The sequence below is a fragment of the Herpailurus yagouaroundi genome, unplaced genomic scaffold (genome assembly GCF_014898765.1).
Source record: "Herpailurus yagouaroundi ecotype Mexico unplaced genomic scaffold, PumYag 213, whole genome shotgun sequence".
Lineage (NCBI taxonomy): Eukaryota > Metazoa > Chordata > Mammalia > Carnivora > Felidae > Herpailurus > Herpailurus yagouaroundi.
Window position 1 is genome coordinate 2,757,908 of NW_024412444.1, and position 18,634 is coordinate 2,776,541.

Genomic DNA, 18,634 nt, shown 5'->3' on the forward strand with positions numbered 1-18,634 from the left:
AAGCCGGACGCTTAACCGACTGCGCCACCCAGGCGCCCCCAAATTTATTTTTGAAATCCAAGTTTCTTCTGTCAGTGCCAGTTCACTTGAAATATGCATTAATTCCTGCCATGATTTCATTGCATCACAGTTTAACGGAAATCTCAGCCTTGATGGAAATGCCCTCTGTCTGCATTGTGCCCTTTCAGTAGCCAGTAGCCATACGTGGTGGCTGCACACTTGGAGTATAGGTAGCGTGACTGAGTAACTGAATTCTTCATTTTGTGTGCTCTTAATCACTTTCAGTGTAAATGTCAGTAGCCGCGTGGCTAGTGGCTCCCGAACTGGACTGCACAGGTTTCCATAATGGTGGGGATTGCTCAGCTGTTTAAAGACTTAGTGCTTCTAAATCAGTGGGGTCGGGGGGTGGGGGTCCTTTGTCAGGAGAAATGTTCATCAAGCAGATTGTTGCCGGGCACTGTTAAAACAGTTTGCTTCTCAGACCCAGATAAAACCGGGCTACAACTTGAGCTGTTCTTTGCAGAGGTGCCTCTTGTGTGTTCTCCAGACGGTGGGCCGGACGGTCATCTTTCAGCGGATTAGCTGAAGAATATCTATGGCTCGGCTCAATTGTTGGTAGATCTGCGCACCCTTTGTACCAGAACAGGGAACATTTCTGTTATGACAATGGCTGACAAAATGTTTAGTGAAAGCTGCAATTGGCAGTAACTAAATTCCCTGAGGTTTCTTTCCAGTCCTCTTTGCTACTGAAAGGTGCAGAAATGCTTTTGACAGCATCTGTCCTGCTGACAGATGAATTGTTTTGACAGGAGAATCTGAAACCTTCAACTGAAGACACATTCACATGCCGGGCCTGGTAAGGGGCGATCGTGTTTGGAGAAATAAGTGAGATGCTTTAGATTTGTGTGCCTGTCAGCTGCCACCTGAAAGAGAGACCTCATGAAAGATCCCCCCCCCCCATTAACCCTTTGATTGTTCTTCTGATCCGAGATGAGAATTCAGACCCTTCTCTGCACAATCCTTGGGCTGAATAAGTGCATTTCTTCAATTGTTGAGAAATGAGTGATGTTAATGAACATAGCAGTCAAAGGGTTAAAAAAACTCTATTTAAATATTATGCTGAGATATCAAATCATTATGTTGTGTACCTGAAACTAATGTAATGGTACATGTCGATGATGTCTCAATAAAAAATTATAGTGGGGGGCGGGGGGGAAAACCCAACCCAGTCCTGATAGCAGCATTCTTGATAATAGCCCAAGTAGCCCATCTGAAACAACTCAGATGTCCATTAGCTGTTGAACGGATAAACAAAATTCAGGCTATGTGTCTGTAGATACACACAAAATAGAATAATATTCAGCCCTAAAAAGGAAGGAAATTCTGACACATGCTACAACATGGACAAACCTTCAGGACCTTATGCTAAGTGAAGTAAGCCAGACACAAAAGGACAAATACTGTAGAGTTCCACTTACGTGTATCCAGAGTTGTCTGATTCAGAGAGACAGAAAGTAGAAGCGAGGTGCCAGCGTCGGGGGGAGGGGAGCGTGGGGAGTCCGTTGTTTACGAGGTGCTGAGTTGCAGTTGGAGATGACAAGGTTCTGGAGACGGATGCTGGTGATGGTTCTACAACAGTGTGACTGCACTTCATGCCCCTGAGCCGCACACTTAAAAGTGGTTAAGGGGCGCCTGGGTGGCGCAGTCGGTTAAGCGTCCGACTTCAGCCAGGTCACGATCTCGCGGTCCGTGAGTTCGAGCCCCACGTCGGGCTCTGGGCTGATGGCTCAGAGCCTGGACCCTGTTTCTGATTCTGTGTCTCCCTCTCTCTCTGCCCCTCCCCCGTTCATGCTCTGTCTCTCTCTGTCCCAAAATAAATAAAAAACGTTGAAAAAAAAATTAAAAAAAAAAAAGTGGTTAAGATGGTAACATTTTGTGTATTTTACCACAGTCAAAACAAAACAAAACATGCTGAGAGTGTGTCTGGCTGAGAAAATGTCTCTGAAGATTTTGTTGCAGATGATGTTGGTCAAGGAGGCTCCAGTAAACACTTTGCCCGTCTCCTGAGAAAACAGGTGAAGATCAACAGGTTTCAGGACCCGTCACTTCTCAGACCTCAAAGCTAGGCAGCTCTGTGTCCAAAAGGGGAAGCCATTCCAGGGGACCTGAGCTTCACCCTGTCTTCTCTCTGTAACTGCTCAGAGACCCTCTGAGAGAATTCCCCTTGAGAACCAGTCTGCTGACTCTCACTTGTTGATAACACATCTTTTCTAGTTCAGTGAAGGTCAAAAAAGTGGCCTCATCCAGGCTGACCCAAGCGCGAGCTTAAATTTCCCCTTACTGGCGTCTTCATCTTCCCTGCTGTTTAGCAGAATCTCAACACGAGGTCTCGACACCATTCAGCTTCTTTGTAAGGCTAGCTTACAGAAGACCCTTTTGCAAGTAGCCTCGTCTAAAAAGCAGAATTTACACATTATTGAAGTTTAAATAAGTGTTGTCTGCTCTTTAGAAGAATGATGGACCAAGCGGGTGTCATGCTTTAAAAATGGTTTTCTTCTAATACCAAGTTGGTGAAGAATGTGGACATAAGGGAAGTAATTTCATTCCAGATAGTTTCCCAGTTGATTGCCTGAGACTGGTTTCCCCCCTGGCCATGTATATAAGCCAGAAGCAAGACATTCCTTTTGAACCTAATTGCCTGAAGAGTCAGTGGCCCAGATGTGAGGTTAACAACTGTGGTCATTAGTCCAGATACGGCCTGCAAGGTACGTTATGTTTGGCCCATCCCGAGTTAGTTTCTTTTTTCTGTTTTGTAAGAATTAAAAGGATTTCACCTAACAATTCAGAATTTAAGCTTCTCTTGGAAGTGGAGAAGACTGGTCTGCATTGCCCTCGTGTCTGGAGACCGGAGCAAACGCCCCCCGTTGATGGGCAAGCCGGCACTGTTGTGTCAAGCTTCTTTGCACACCTGGCAGGGTGGCCGTCCTTGTGACTTACTTGCCTTCTAGGCCTCCGGCCTTTGTGATTTCTGAGTCTTCCCTTGAGGTCTCCTCCAGCTCAGATGATACAAACGTTGTGGACATTGTAAACTCACGTTATCTCCAAACCCAGAAAAAGTATTTCCACCCCCCCTTGTTGATGATAATGTGCTCAAAATAGAATAAAATTTCAGTCTGTCCCCCTCTGATGGGGGGGGGGGGGTTCTCTCCATTTGTGGATTTTCTCTTTCAAGTCTAACCTGTTGATTTCTGTGAACCCGATCATAAATACCCCCAAGCACAGACAAGTTCACGCTTGACTTCAATATGTGGTTTAAAAAATTACCACCTTCAGTTTTTATAGTAACATAATCTCTGGACAAATTGCTTTTAATTCAGGCTGTGCCCTGAACACAGATGTACCATTAATTTCAAGTGCCGTCTGATTTTTATTTAGATGAATGTCTTGAGTTGTCAGAGAAATGGCCATCAGCTCTAGGTTAGCATTGATTGGAATGTCTCTGGAGGGAGTGAGTTTAAAAGCCAGTTGCCACTTACGTGCCGTGTAGATGATAGACCGGAAACTCATGATTCTCAGTACTGTTAATTGGCAGTGATGCCAGTGGAATTAATAGCTGAGATGAAAAACGTTGACCTGCTCGGCATACGTGGGATTGGGCGTATTTCGGTGGCAGGGAGCAGGCGTAACGTGCACCAAGTTCCCATTTGGACCACGTCTCCGTGGATCTCTGCTTCTGAAAGATCAGGCTGGTGTGGGCTGAGGGCTGACCCGAGAGCTCTGCTGAGCCAACACAGGTCAGCTTGCTCCTTGTGCACCTCTCAGGGTAGAGCTGGGGGATGAGAGCGGACAGATGCACTTCCTGAATGATCGTGGCAGATGCCGTCTTCTCCAGAAAGCTGCTCGTGTGTGAGGTTTTCACTGCCTTTTGTTCAAACTGGCCATGAATCTCCTGTGTGACTGTCCCTCGCAGTATTTACTCATTGATGATAGGCATGCCGTGTGTTCATGGATAGTCTTATGATTAGGGACTTGAAAGGTGTCCACTTTCAAAACAGGTCCTTCAACTTGGAGTATGCATCTTAACAATTTTTAGTTGCAAGTTCTTGCTTAGACCAGGGGTTTCTCAACCGGTGAATAATTACCATGAACACTTAGAGCTGGATAATTGTTGTCAGGGGCTGCCCTGTCCATCGTAGGATGTTGAGCAGCATCCTTGGTTTCCATGCACTGGATGTGTGTAGCAAGCCTCCCACCCCCCTTTTTCCTGCAGTTGTGACAACTAAAAATGTCTCCAGATATTGCCAAATGTCATCCCTGGTTGAGAGCCACTGATTGTAGACAGTAAAGGGTCAGTTCCTGACCCCTCTTTTTTTTTCTTTACTATTGCTTGATATTTGATGCTTGAGTAAAATATTAATTTTTAAAATGCCATTTAGAATAGCCTTGGATCTGATCTAGCCTTGGACGTTAGGATCGGCACACTCTAATGTAGGTAGAGGTCTGGCTACTTTAGAATTTCTTTAAAAGTTGCCAAACAGAGGGGCGCCTAGGTGGATCAGTTGGTTAAGTGTCAGACTCTCAGTTTTGGCTCAGGTGATGATCTTGCAGTTTGTGAGTTCCAGCCCTGCGTTGGGCTTTGTTTTGATGGCGTGGAGCCTATGTGGGATTCCCCCCCCGCCCTCCCCGTCTCTCTGTTTCTCCCCTTCTGTCTCTCTGTTTCTCTCTCTCAAAACAAATAAATAAACTTAAAAAAAAAAAAGTTGCCTGGTGGAGGGGTGCTGGGGTGGCTCAGTTGGTTAAGCATCTGGCTTCGGCTCAGGTCATGATCTCACAGTTGGTGAGTTTGAGCCCCACATTGGGCTTTCTGCTCTCAACACAGAGCCCACTCTGTATCCTCTGTCCTCTACTCTCTCTACCCACCCCCACTTGTCTTCTCTCTCTCAAAATAAATAAATAAACTTAAGAAAAAGAGAGTAAGAGGTAAGGTGATCAAAAAAAATTTTTAAAGGGCAAATGTCCAAGTCATTTAAAAAAATCAAAAAAGTTGCCAAATGGTGAAATGATACAGATTGAAATCCATTTGGGTTTAGCCAGCCTCATTGATTGAGATTTTCACAGTGACTTGTTGATGGTTGCAAGTGAGGAGAAGCAAGGTCTGTCCGTGTCACTACTGATAAGGTGACTTACAGTCATGTACGGGATAGTAGCAATTCTAAGGGAGAGGGCCTGTGGGCGCGGAGTAGAAAGATTGCTGAATTTGGGGTGTAATGCTGCATGCTGATTTAACTTTCTTTCTTTCTTTCTTTTTTTAATGCTCTTCCTTGACCAGAAACCTGAGTTACAACAGACTTTCTGAGATTGATCCTGCGGGCTTTGAGGACTTGCCGAATCTACAGGAAGTGTGAGTATTTTCTTCTAAACCTGCGGTTGGGGGTGGGGGACTCAGAGCTCCTTGGGAAACCCTCTCCTGTTGCCACGTTGCTCACTTCCTGGGATCAGCGGTCTAACCTTGTTGGAAAGAACGTTTGCGTACCGGCTGTTGGTGACAGATTGTACGGCTTACTGAGCTCCTTGGCTGCAGCCTCTCTCTCTTCCTAGGCAGTCGGCGATGGGTGTGCTACAATCCATGAGCAATCGCGGAGCATGGTGGGTGTCTAGGAGGGTCCCCTCCTTTGTGGGAAACCTTGCGGACCAGCTGTGTTGGCACACCTCACTGGTACTTCCCTGCATTTGCCAGGGAGGTAGAGCAGCCCGCTCAGCAGGTGCATACGGGCCAGCCCACCCCTTCTGCATCCCAGGAAACAGGTAGAGAAGAGTGGACAACAGAGGCTCCCTCTTCCCCTCCCATCTCCAAACAGAGCTAGGCATTACTACTGCCTTTGTAGCTCTCAGCCCCCGGCCTCTGTGCAGTGCCCTTTAAATCAGCCATCACTCTTTCCTTCTTCTCGACTAAAGAATTCTGCTTGTAAAGTAGATGTCAGTGTTATCAGAAATTTCAGTTCCACGGGGACTTTTGAGAAACTTCTACATAAGTCATGCATAACTACTGCAGAAAATTTAGAAACTAGCACAATATGTAAAGACTTACGCTTACTTTTGTGACTACTTCATCCTGTAGGTTAAAATATTAAAACTGTCTCATTTTAATTTTTATGTAAAACTACTACACATGGATAGTCCGTAAACTATTCACCCAGTGCTTTTATTGTCAGGTATTTTCAGTAGATCTTATTAGATAAGTGCTTTACACACTTTGGTCATTATGTGTGAGTGATAAAAGCCCTTGTTTATTATTCTTTGATTTCATTGCTGGGTGATTTATCTAGAGGAAATTTAATTTCATTAACTGGTGCAGCTACCCCCAACCCCCGTGTCCACATTGTCCAAATTGTGTTTATGACTTCTGTGTCTCTTTAAAAAAATGTTTCGGGGCGCCTGGGTGGCGCAGTCGGTTAAGCGTCTGACGTCAGCCAGGTCGCGATCTCGCGGTCCGTGAGTTCGAGCCCCGCGTCAGGCTCTGGGCTGATGGCTCGGAGCCTGGAGCCTGTTTCCGATTCTGTGTCTCCCTCTCTCTCTGCCCCTCCCCCGTTCATGCTCTGTCTCTCTCTGTCCCAAAAATAAATAAACATTGAAAAAAAAAATAAAAAAAATAAAAAAAATGTTTAAACTTCCAAAGTAAAAGAACTTCATAGTTGGAAGGAGCCCTTGGGAATACTCTGTCCAGGACCTTAATTTTCCTATAAGGTCAACAGCCGTTGGAGGGAGCAAAGAAGTCTGAGGTAGGTCACTGCACTAATTTACCGTAATTAAATACAACAGACTACTTTTATGTAAGCAACAGAAACTTATTTTCTCCCAGTTGTGGAGGCTGGAGGACCAAGACCAAGATCCTGGCAGGTTGGTTTCCTGCGAGGCTCTTTCCTGGGCTTGTGATGGCCCCCTCCTCGTCGCCTCTCCTTGTGGCATTTCCTTCAGATGGGTGTGTCCCTGGTGCCTCTTTTGTGTGTCCAAATGTCCTCTTCTTAAAAGGACACACAATCGTATTGGGTCAGGGCCCATCCATATGACCTCATTTTACCTTAGCAAGTTCTTTAAAGGCTCCGTCTCCCAATATAGTCACATTCTGAGGTGTTGAGGGCTAGGACTTCAAAATAGGGATTTTAAGGAGACACACTTGAGCCTATCACGGTCGCCCAGCGTGATTAACCCAGTCCATCAAGGAGCCAGTGCCTTTTCTGGACCTAGGCTGTCTTTACCGTTCGTGGTTAGGGTATTTGACTCTGTGTGTTAAGTCTCAAAGTGTAGAGATTTTCTTTTAGAATTGGACAAAATTGAAATTGGGGTATTTCTCTTGGCATCATTTAAGCTTTCGTTTAACATTGACTTGAGTACTTCCTGTGTGCCAGGCACTTCTCTGGGCGCTGGGGGTACAGGAACGAGTAGGGCAGACAGATAGGGGCTACGACTGGGGTGAAGCAAGTGAGGTGTTGATGTCAGGTGCTCACAGTTAAGGGGATGCCACAAACTCCGCATCCGAGATGAAGAATGGTTTTTTTTTTTTAACGTTTATTTATTTTTGAGACAGAGAGAGACAGAGCATGAATGGGGGAGGGGCAGAGAAAGAGGGAGACACAGAATCGGAAGCAGGCTCCAGGCTCTGAGCCATCAGCCCAGAGCCCGACGCGGGGCTCGAACTCACGGATCGTGAGATCGTGACCTGAGCTGAAGTCGGACGCTTAACCAACTGAGCCACCCAGGTGCCCCAAGAATGTTTTAATACAGTATTTAAAATACCAATACGTGGTCAGTTAAGTATCCCACTCTTGATTCCACCTCAGGTCATGATCTCACAGTGCGAGAGTTCGGGCCTGGAGTTGGGCTCTGTGCCAACAACACAGAGCCTGCTTGGGATTCTCTCTCTCCCTCTCTCTGCCCCTCCCCCACTGACACACATGCACTCTCAAAAAGAAACATTCAAAGAAAATAAGCAAATAAATAAAAATTTCAACACAAAGACAAGACAAAATCTTTGGTGAATAAAACACACGGTTTAAGTAAAGTCAGGATCAGCATTCCTGATCTTTCCTTTGGCTCCAGTCTCTAGCACGAATTGACACAGCACTGTCGATGATATGACTCTGTCTTGATGTGAAAACCTTGATACTTTGTTTGTCGTGGATTTTGTTTTGCATTCATTTTGATGTTTTAAGAACACCGCGTTAAAATATCTTTGATCCTGGCCACTGAGGTTTTGGGCATGCCCCGCTGTGTGTCCTGCCCCACTTGACCCAGTCCCAGCCCTACTGACAAATCTCTCCTCTCACAGAGCTTACGTTAAGGTGGGGGAAGACATATGCTGGACAAGGAAATAGTAAGATGTACCGGTGGTAAGTGTTAAGGGGAGAATAGGACAGGGTCATAGGGGGCGCTTTTCTTTTAAAATGACGGAGGTGTGGTAATGGAGCGCGGGTGGTCAGGAGGGTCACAACTGAACTGATGTGAATGATGCAGTCTAGAGGAAATATAAATTCAGGGCTCCAGGAAGGAACAGGACCAGAGACCGTGCCTGGCATGCATGACAAGAGGGACTGTGACCAGGGCTTGGGTCCTGGAGGGCTGTATTGGGTTATAGTTGGAACCATCATGGGAGACCGCCATCAACTGGACTTGTGCCGGATGCTCCAGCGAACATTTTCCATGTCGTCCTCTCTCCAGCTCTCTTGTTGCATTTCTTCCTTCCCCACGTGGGCTTTCCACTTTTGCTTTGGATCCCTTGACCTCTGGCTTTTCGTTCCCTTCTGCTTGGTGCTTTTTGGAACTTACACCCCACCCAGATCTGGAACTGAGAGCATCGGACTTCCACCTGTTTCCTTCACTGGGGGTGCTGGTTATGAGTCTTAAAATAATTTTCTTGCCTGGCAACAGTCCAGCCATCGTAGCAGCGCCTGAGACGAACCCCTGGGTGAGTGCTACCTCATGCAGTCCCTGTACCACCCCTGTGACACAAATTACTTTCTTCACAGTGACTTCCTCCACTTAACAGAGGAGGAAACAGAAGCTCAGAGAGGCTAAATAAACCTGCACAGTGTTGGAAGGGTGGTGAAGCTGAGAGTTGAACTCCAGTCCGTTTGAGACCTGCGCTTAAGTGGAATGCTGGAGCATGCTGCCCTAACTTCCCGCACGCCTCGCTTAACCTTCAGCCTTCACCTGAAGATTTGAAAGACCGAAAATCCAGTGTTTATCTCCTGGTATCACTCTTTCTTTGCCAGTCTTCTCTTTCTAGGTCCAGACTGTTTCCTCTTACTCCTCCGGACCCCTTGTCCCCCGTGCACTGTCCTCCTTGTCCAGCCTCTTCTCCCTCCGGCCGCACTTTTCTCCCTCCTCAGAACAGCTGTCGCCATTTGTGAGCAGCGTGAGGCTCCTACCCGTGTCCTGTGCTGTTTGTCATCTGTGTGACTGTCCTCCTCTGTCCCGCGAATGCACTCGTGAGGGTAGACCTTTGCTAGCCATCGGCCTAAGCGCTGCTCTGCTCCTTGCTGTCACTTGCCACCTTTGCAGGACTTCAGTTGAAGGAACCAAAGTGTGGGGGCTTGGCTGGAATTGCACAGCAAGTGGTAAGCAGGGCCTGCGCTCCCCTAGGCGGACGCCTGTCCCGTGCTTTGTGTGGCAACACTACCTTCCTGCATGTAGTCATAAAGACAGACTGCATCTCTTGGATACCATGTGATCTAGTGGGAAAGACACACATTTTAGTAGCAGTCAGACCTGGGTTTGAGTTCTGGCTTTGCCCCTCACCGGTCTGCGTCCCTCGACAAGTTACCTAGCAGCTCATTGCTGCTTTTCCCTTTCTGCAGCATGGATGTATGTGAGCATGTTATCGATAGTACTGTAGTTGTTCATTGGAAGTGAGGTCCAAGGCCTCGCACATGGGGAGGTACTGTGTCGTTTCCCTTCAGCTACTTTGGGAGCCACACAACCCCCAAGCTTGGTGCATTATTAAGAACCAAACCCCGAAGGGCCAGTTGGTTGAGCCTTCTACCACCGTGACCACCTGCTGTCCCTGGTGTCACACTGGGATGGACTAGTAGGCGGGTTCCCTGGAGCCCAGAGCAGTGGAACTTGTCGCTGATAAGGATCCAGGCGTTTGGCGGAGGGAGTTCTAATCCATCCTGGAAGCAGACAGTCAAGGGGCTGTGAGGAGGGGAGGGGTGGGGAGGTGGGAGACGACTTGGAAGTAAGGCAAAAAGCTCTAGTTGGACTACAGTTGCTTCTAAACTAACTGGGTTCGAGGCTTTCCCGGGAGCTGTCAGCTCGCCTAACCCCTGCACAGCCCTCTGAGTCTGGAAACCTCAGCAAGAGGGGAACCACAGGCTGGCCAAGCAAGCAGGCGGTGGTTTAGCAGTGGTTTTATTTTGGAGGCCCGGAACCACAGTCCATCGCTGGCCGCTTGGAGCGAGAAAGCAAGCCTGTTGGAGGCCCCTAGAGGCCACAGGGACACTCGAGCAGCTGCTGCCAAGCCACACAGCCTTCACTGCCCACAGCTCTGAGGAAAACCCACCCGGAGCGCCTCCAGCCAGGGGGCCTGGGCGGCCAGGCTTCTCTATTAATAAGAGGGGCTATTTATACCGTCCTCTTTAAGAACTGCATGCAGGTCACGTGACCGCCGCCTGGCCCGCCGGTGCTCCCCGTGGGCGCTGCTGTGTGCTTTCCAGGGCCGTCGACCTGAAGTGTTCCTCAGGGTGGCCAGGGAGCCTGAGTGTGCCCTGCCTTTGGGTACTTAGGGCTCACCCTCTGATGTGTCACCCCTCAGTGTGTGGGAGGGAGGAGGGACATAAAGAGGGCTAGCTTTTTGAGGCACTGCTACTTGGCTGTGAATTACCACCACCTGTTAAGCATTTACTCTATTTCTGGCTCTGTCCGAAGCCGCTAGGTTTAATTATTTCAGCCAGGTCCTGCCACAACCCTATGAAGTTGATACTTGTGCTGTTTACATTTTTTCGAAGAGGAAACTAAGGCACAGTTAGGTTAAGGAGCATGCTGGAGGCCATTCAGTTGCTAAAGGGTAGGACTGAGGTTGAATAAACCCAGGGTTGTCCGATTTGAAAATCTGAGCTGTAGGGGCGCCTGGGTGACTCAGTCGGTTAAGGGTCCGACTCTCTTGATTTTGGCTAGGGGTTCATGAGTTCGAGTCCCGCGTCGGGCTCTGCGGGGACAGTGTAGAACTTGCCTGGGATTCTCTCTCCGCCGCGCTCTCTCTCTCTCTCTCTCTCTCTTCCCCTTCCCACTGGAGTGCACACACATGCTCCCTCTCTCTCCAGATAAATGCAGAAGTATTAAAAAAGAAAATCTTAGCTGTAAAATTCCCGCCTAATTATCCACACTTGGCTGCTCTGTAACTGTGCCTCAGTTTCATCTTTTAAGGTAGGGTGATCATTTAGTACCTTCCTTAAAGGATTGACCTGTTACTCAGTGAGATAGTGCTTGTAAAGCATTCAGCAGAGAGCCCGGTGCACAGAGTTCACCCTTATTGCTTATAATTGTTAACTTACAGTGATTATATCCTCAAGCACTATACAAAAAAAAAAAAAAAAACATCTGGCCATCTGAGATAGAAACTCTGCATCATGAAGTCTTGGCGGAGTCATAATTTAGTGTACCTAATTCTCAAGTAGCTAAAAGCCCTGATAGTAGTTATTGATGAAGTGGTCTGCCTCCAAAGTCTGTACACCTACCTGCTAGGGAGGACGTCTTCCCTTTGAAGAAGCAAGGCTAACTGAAATTTCAGCCTCCTGCCCAACTTTGTTATTAATTGCAGCTCTCTTTGTGTTTGGAAACAGCCAATAGTGGATTGGCTAAATAAACGATAGTTCGTTGATGCCAACAGAGGAGTTCTCAGCAGGTGGCGAAGAATGATGGAGGTCTGCAAGATACATGACTCAGGAAAAGGGTGGTGCAGACCGGTCCGTATGGTTCACGCGTATCTTTGTAAAAGAAAAACACGTGCACGGTCTTTAGGAGCTAGTGGCGGGCGCTTCCTCTTGGAGGCAGACCAGGGGACTGAATTGCAAGGAAGCTTCGTTTTTTACTGGATATTCCTGGTGTTTTTTTTTTTTTTTTTGAAACGGTTTGAAACTTTCTCAGTGTGCGTATATTAGCGATTCAGTAAATAATACAGCAATACACAAAGGCCAAAAAGCACTGTAATCCACAGTCACCTCTTGGCTTTGTTTTTCATTGTTTGTTGAAGCCTCATTTGAATGAGTTAATAACAATAATTAAAGTACTCTGAAATGAATGCCCTCTTTAACGTTTTGCATCTTTCAGCAAGCCCAGTAACTGGAAATTTCAGTAAGAGCCCAGAAGGCCTCTGCGGACCTTATGATGGCTGAGGTGGCAAAGGCCCACCTCCAGGTTCTGTCCAGGGTCAGGCAGTCCTTGTAGCTCCATTTACCTTCTTTACACCTGTTCCAGCTCCAGGCTTGGGCCACGATTCGTAGTCCAAAAGCACCTGAGTGAGGGACTTCTTGGTCCCTGGATCATCAGGAAAAGGCAGTTCAAGAAGCCAGACTTTTGAGGATAATTTTTAGGGCCTTGGCTGGGAGCAAATGTGGGGGGAGTGTGCAGGGTAGCAAACTGCACAACCCTACATACTCAGAAGACTTCATCAAGCCCTGTCCTAAATTCCTCCAGTTTGCTTATTCGTGGAGACTGTGCTAAACTTTCCGTCCGAGCTCTGGCCATGCTATTTTTGACCAGTCTCTATTTCCATCTGGCAAGTCGGTCGTGTCTCAGAGTGAATGCAGTCTTGCTGCCTTCTGAGGATACTGTCGTCATGCCTACAGGGCATGAGCGCACAGAGAGAAAGCCAGCACCGGTGACGCCGATGGGCTTCCATCCAACTCGCAGTTCTTAGGACTGATGGAGGGGCACACGTGCCATGCCATTCCTCTCCTTGGGGCTCCAACTGTCCGCTGTGTAAATGGCACGGCCCTGTTGAGAGACAGCTGATGATCTCTGCCTAAATCTGTTCGCTCGGAGCCGCCACTCTAGATCTACAGGGCCCCCTTTATCTGTAGCACTGGTCCACTGTCACTGTGCACTCCATTTTCAGCAGTTGAGTCAATGCTGCCTCTTTTCCTCATTCATTGCTTTCTGTGAAATTGGGCGGAGCAGTCTGTCATGTGTGCAGTGGGGCTGGCCTAGACGGATCTCGTTGAGCACACGTGCTCCTGCAGAGAGGTCCCTACTGTTTGTTCCAGCAGAGTGAAGCACAACCACATGTTACCTGAGGGCTTAGCCTCGTGTCCTGTCGGCGTTTCCACTCGTTGCTCTCCTCTGATTTGTAGTCATTCCTGGGTTCAGCTCTTCTCTGCGCCACTATTTGTGTGGCCTTGGCCTCGTGATGGCAACCGGAACCTGACTTACAGCATGTAGCTGTAGGGGAGGGATCAGTCGTGGAACCTGGTACCTAACTCAGAGTTGTAATGATGAAGTTGCATCATGCACGGGGAGTTGCTATTGTAATTACAAAGAAATAAAGGGTACTGAGTGGTTAAGGACCTAAACTTGACCGCTACACTTCCTGGGCCCCTCCACTTAATGCAGATGACAGTCAAATTATTCGACATTTCAGCATTTTCATTTCCCCTTTGGTGCGACAGGAATGTGCGTGGACTTACCCCCTCAGGGTCTAAAGATGAGTTAATACACTGAAGAGCTCTTAGAGCCATGCCTGGCACATAAGAGCCCCTCTGTGGGTTAGCTGCTACCAACATTAGTATTATTATGCCCCATCACCTGGGTTGTAGAACAGATCTCTAGGCACTGAAGAGGTCTTATGCACGCTACCTTATTGGCAGCAGGCCCTGACCTTAGTTTTTCTTGCTCTGTGAAGATCTGAGGGTCTCCTCTAGTAATAAGTGTGTGGATGATACCGTGAAAAGGTATCAGGAGAGATTAAAAGCAATGGAGAGTGTTCATCATCCCTGCATCAAGCTAGGAAATGGATCGCTGCATCATTGGAGGAGCAAAGAGGTGAAGCAGAAACCATCTGATTCCGGGGGCAGTCAGATAAGAGGCTGTTAAAGTAATTAATTGTCTACTTCAATACACAGACAAGGGCCCTTTAAGTGAAGAAGGGATTTGCCACATGATACAGATCTGCTTTCTCTCTGCCAGATGCTTCAGTCATGAAGCTATTGAAACAGACATTCTGTGTCCCACGGCCCAGTAATTGCCAAGCCTCATCTCTGACCGGCTCTGGCACTGCAGAAAGCAAATGGGATGATTCAAGGCCTTTTCCTTTTTTTTTTTTTCCCCCTTCCCATTCATATCTATAGAAGATGGCAGAAAACCAGACTATTCTATTCAAGCAAAGGCTAGTTGTATACTTGTATGAGTGCAGCTGCCGTTTCAGTGGCCTTGTCTTCAAACGGTAACAAGATGGTCCATGTAAGACACACCCTTAAACAAAATAGAAGATAACTCAGCCTTACCCGTTTGATTCTGCATCTTAGATACAGTTTCTTTCCAGCCTGTCACCCGGCAGAAAGCTGGATCACCGTGCTCTGGCTTCTTTAAGGATTTTTGGGTTCACTTTGCAAGTCTGATTTTGGGTCTTCCCAGATTTGGAAATACATGTCCACGTAAGGAGGCTGGATTGCAAAGGCTCTGGGGCGGGGGGGCAGACCCAGCGAACTGTGTTTTGGGTTTGCGGCCTTTCCCGTTTTTTAAGAGGTAAGAACTCTGGAAACACAGATTTACACTGTTGGAGCTGGAAAGGGTCTTGGAGGGCACGTCTGGTCTGTGGAGGATTTTCAAAACGTCTTCGTTTCCTGGAAAACGTGCTTGGAGGCTTCATCAGAGTTCAGGGAGGCCGGAATCACAAGTAGATGAGACTGCACGAGTCCAGCTTCCTTGTTATTTATTGCACAGCTGAGGCACTGGGATAACTGGCCCGCGTGTCCCACGCTCCTGGGAACTCCAAACATGGGTGAGGAGGCAGCTCTGGGTGCGAGGTGTCTGCCCTTGGCTGAGGGTAGAGCTGAAATTCACAGAGCTCCATGTCACAGACATGTAAAAACAATCAGGGAGGGATGGTCTTTCTCTCCAAGGCCTTTGCTGACTGAGCCCACAAGGAGCATTCTCGTCGACGGTCTCTGTGCTCTTGTCCTGCATCCTTGTTTGCTAGTGCCGATTTCTGAGCTAGATGAGAATCTGGAAGACAGGTAACTTCCCCTGAGTGTTTATCGCTAAACCGTGGGTGTGACACGTAGTTAGGTTTTGTGACCTCACGGGACTTCTCTACCTTTCAAAAGTCCTTTTAAAATTCTTTATCTTGTATCGAACATTGCAATATCGTCTCACAGTAGCCAACTCGGCACTGTTTTTTTATTTACTTTGCATGTAGGAAATTTCTGGCTAATTTAAATGATGAATTTCTTATTGTTTTCACAGGTACCTCAATAACAATGAGCTGACAGCGATACCGTCCCTGGGTGCTGCTTCATCCCACGTCGTCTCTCTCTTCCTGTAAGTGGTGCCACACGGGGAGCCCTGGGCTCGTGAGGCCGTGGCGTTCTCTTGCTGACGTTTGATGGCAGGAACACTTGGATCCCCATGCTCACTGGTGGAGAACAGCCTTTCTTCACATAGCCCTAATGCTCGTGACAAATGCCTTGCATGCTCTTGTGGGGTTTGCAGAACTAAAACCTGGAGGATTTGCCTCACCAAATGTGGGGACGGGGGTGGGAAATTGGTCTTACCCATGGCCAGAGGTACATAGAATTAGGAAATTTCTTGGTCCTAGTGGTTAAACTGCAACTTAGAGTGAACGAACTATGATTAAAGGAAGCCATGTGAATTACAAGACAGTGAGCTTCTGTTTGTGGCACAAAATCCGGGAACGTGACCCAGTTCACTTGTACCGCTTTCAAAAAGAGAATCCCCCCAGGCGTCTGAAATCAGCCTGGAAGTACGGAAGTAGTCGACGTGGTCAAGCGTTAGACAACACACTGGAAAAGAGAAAGGCTGTAAAGGGACTGGAATGGAAGACAAAGGAGGGATGCTGTGGGAGCGTGTTACTGTGTGAGCCGCTAGGAGCCTTTGCCCGGGAGGTACGCCCACTCTAGCCCTCCGCTACAGGTGCTTGCTTGCTTGACGCCTGACCAGGGGTCTTTCCAGATGAACCCATTGTGAGTCCAGCAGTTTTTCCACCAGATTCTGTGGGCAGCTTCCTCAGCGGAGCACTGCTGTTTTCACACTGAATTTCCTTTTTCTGTTCCAGCCCCATTTTCCTTTGGTTTTGATTTTGCTGGTATTATATACAACTCGTTCGCTCACCTGCAAGTACCTTTTCTCGACACCAAGGCTTGACAGGCAGAGCAGAGGGACTTGGGAAGACATCATCCGTATGATGGCTGTTGGAGCTCACAGGTGTCAGGTTTCTGCTCGCAGCAGGCCCTGTGATCAGGAGGTGCTCTGTCCTTACGAGGTGTGGTCTTGGGCTTACCCCTATTCAAGGCCTTGCAGGGTTGAGAGAGCAAGGGGTTAGAATTGTGGCCCCAGCTCCATGTCCTGACCAACCGCTGTCTCCCTCCAGACCTCATGTTCCTCGTTGGCAGAAAATTTCCTTAACCCATTGTACACATGGGGAAAGTGAGCCAGAGGTTGGGGAGAAGTGCAGTGTAGTATATACAGTTCAGGCGTCGTGCACAAACATAGCAGGTGTTAGACGGATGGGGGCTGCTGCTTCTGGCTTGTGGCTACTTGTCACATAGCCCCTTGGGCGTTGGCATGATCTTACCTGTAGGGCCACAGGATGTGTGAGTCAGTCCTCATTTCTGTGACGTGATAGAAAGAAGATTGTGGCTTTCTGGCCCAAGACGGACAGGCAAGGGTCTAACTCTGTCTTTGGACCCATTTGCCTGTGCGTCCAGCATCTGGAAGGTGTTTACCTGTGGGCTAAATTCCCTAAGTTACCCATACCTGAGGCGAATTAAGGGTGTGATGCTCGCTTGTATATTCACAGAGCAAAGCACTAGATGGTGCTTTTAACTTCTTGCTACTGAAAGTGTGGTTCCTGGGCCAGCAATGTGCCGTCGGCACTGAGCTCGTTAGAAATGCAGAATCTCACGCCCCATCCTAGCCCTGCCCTGCTGGAATCCTGGCCCTTTGCACACTCATCCAAGTGTGAGACACACTGCCTTCAGGCCCCTTGCTCTTCGCTTGGTGAGGAAACCAGGGACACAGAACATCTTCCTGTCACCGACAGGAGACCACGGCTCCCTGAGTTCCTGTAAGTTGCACTGTCGAGAGGTGGGACTGAGACTGGACACCGATGCCCGAGCCCGTGCTCTTTTCCTTCATCTGCCCCCGTGCACTGGGTGCCGGCGTGTGGCAGGTGACTCTGTGCCTCCCTGTGCCAGAGACGGGCAGGGCCCCCAGCGTGCCCCGAGGGCCTGGTGCACTTTGAATCACGCTTTGCTCTGCTGACTAAAAATACATTTCTGTTCCTTGGCCCAAGTGCCTGGAGCCAGTGGGGCCGGTTGGCCTCGTTCCTGCTATTCCAATTAGACAGCGTTAAACTTTGTAAAGCAGGGGAAAAAAATAAAGACTCCCTCCTGGTTTCAATGGAGTTTGGAAAATGCCGGTTAGTATTGGCAGCCGCTTCTTTGGCCTGAAGCTGGTCTCCATCTGACTTCGTCAATGATTTCTCTGGAACTACAGAAACTGAAGGGTCTTTATCTTCCTTTTCTTGGGGGGGGGGGCCTGTGTTCCCTGGGTTTAGTGCCTGCAAAGCTGGGTTCACAGCATGCCATCTGCGTAGATAGTTTTGCTTCCGTCCTTCATGCCTTGCTGTTTGTCAAGGGGACCAAGCAAAGGACAGGGGAGAAAGTAAGCAGCGAGCACCTGGCCTGTGAAGCCCTTAGCACCTCTGTTCACATGATAATTCCAGTCTGTCAGGCCTTGAAGAGCCTGTTTTGCTGGTGTGTCTGTGGCTCTTTAGAAACACTGAATTAAAAAGTGTCATACATTCAGCAGACACGTAGTAGGTACCTTCTGTGCCCCAACGTTGGGGCCCAGATGCCATCGGAGAGGGACCTCACGAGGATTCAATGCTGTTCTGTCTGGGAAGCCCCTGACATAGTGTGTGAAAATGGCGCAGGTCACGGAGGTCAGTAAGTTTCTCATTTAATATCCCCGGTCCCCACATTCTTATTTCCATCTCGCCTTCCCTTTGCGGCCAGGCAGAGGATCTGAAAAATAATAAAAATGCACGAAGGGTCCAGATGGCCGAGGCCACCCGAGGTAGAGAAGCCAGCACAGCTTTCTTGAGACACGCTCATAGGTAGGTGCATCAGAGAATGGACGGACCAGGCATATGCCGAGCTCCGGCTGATGTTGTGACCTGGGACAGGTCGCTTCTGTTCGTGTGTTGAATGAAGGGGCTGAGACAGATGGTACAAGGACCACTTGCAGCTTCCGTAGTCCGTCTGTGACCCGGAAACTGGGAGCAGGGGCAGTAACGCCACAAGAGAAACGACCAGGACTGGCATCCTATAACCACTCGTGCAGCCCTCTGGCTTTCAGCAGAAGTCTGGGTTTGGGGTTTGCAGCTCCGATGTCTGTGATT

The 18,634-nt window shown here is 48.4% G+C and overlaps 1 protein-coding gene across 1 annotated transcript in view; it reads left to right on the forward strand.

Annotated features, from left to right (window-relative positions):
* The window catches only part of LRIG1 (leucine rich repeats and immunoglobulin like domains 1), a 116,356-nt gene that overhangs the window by 34,169 nt on the left and 63,553 nt on the right, over positions 1-18,634 (forward strand). Inside the window, exons 2-3 of the mRNA XM_040454495.1 lie at positions 5,330-5,401; positions 15,457-15,531. Of these exons, the coding sequence (XP_040310429.1) occupies positions 5,330-5,401; positions 15,457-15,531 (147 nt within the window). The remainder of the gene's footprint in view (positions 1-5,329; positions 5,402-15,456; positions 15,532-18,634) is intronic.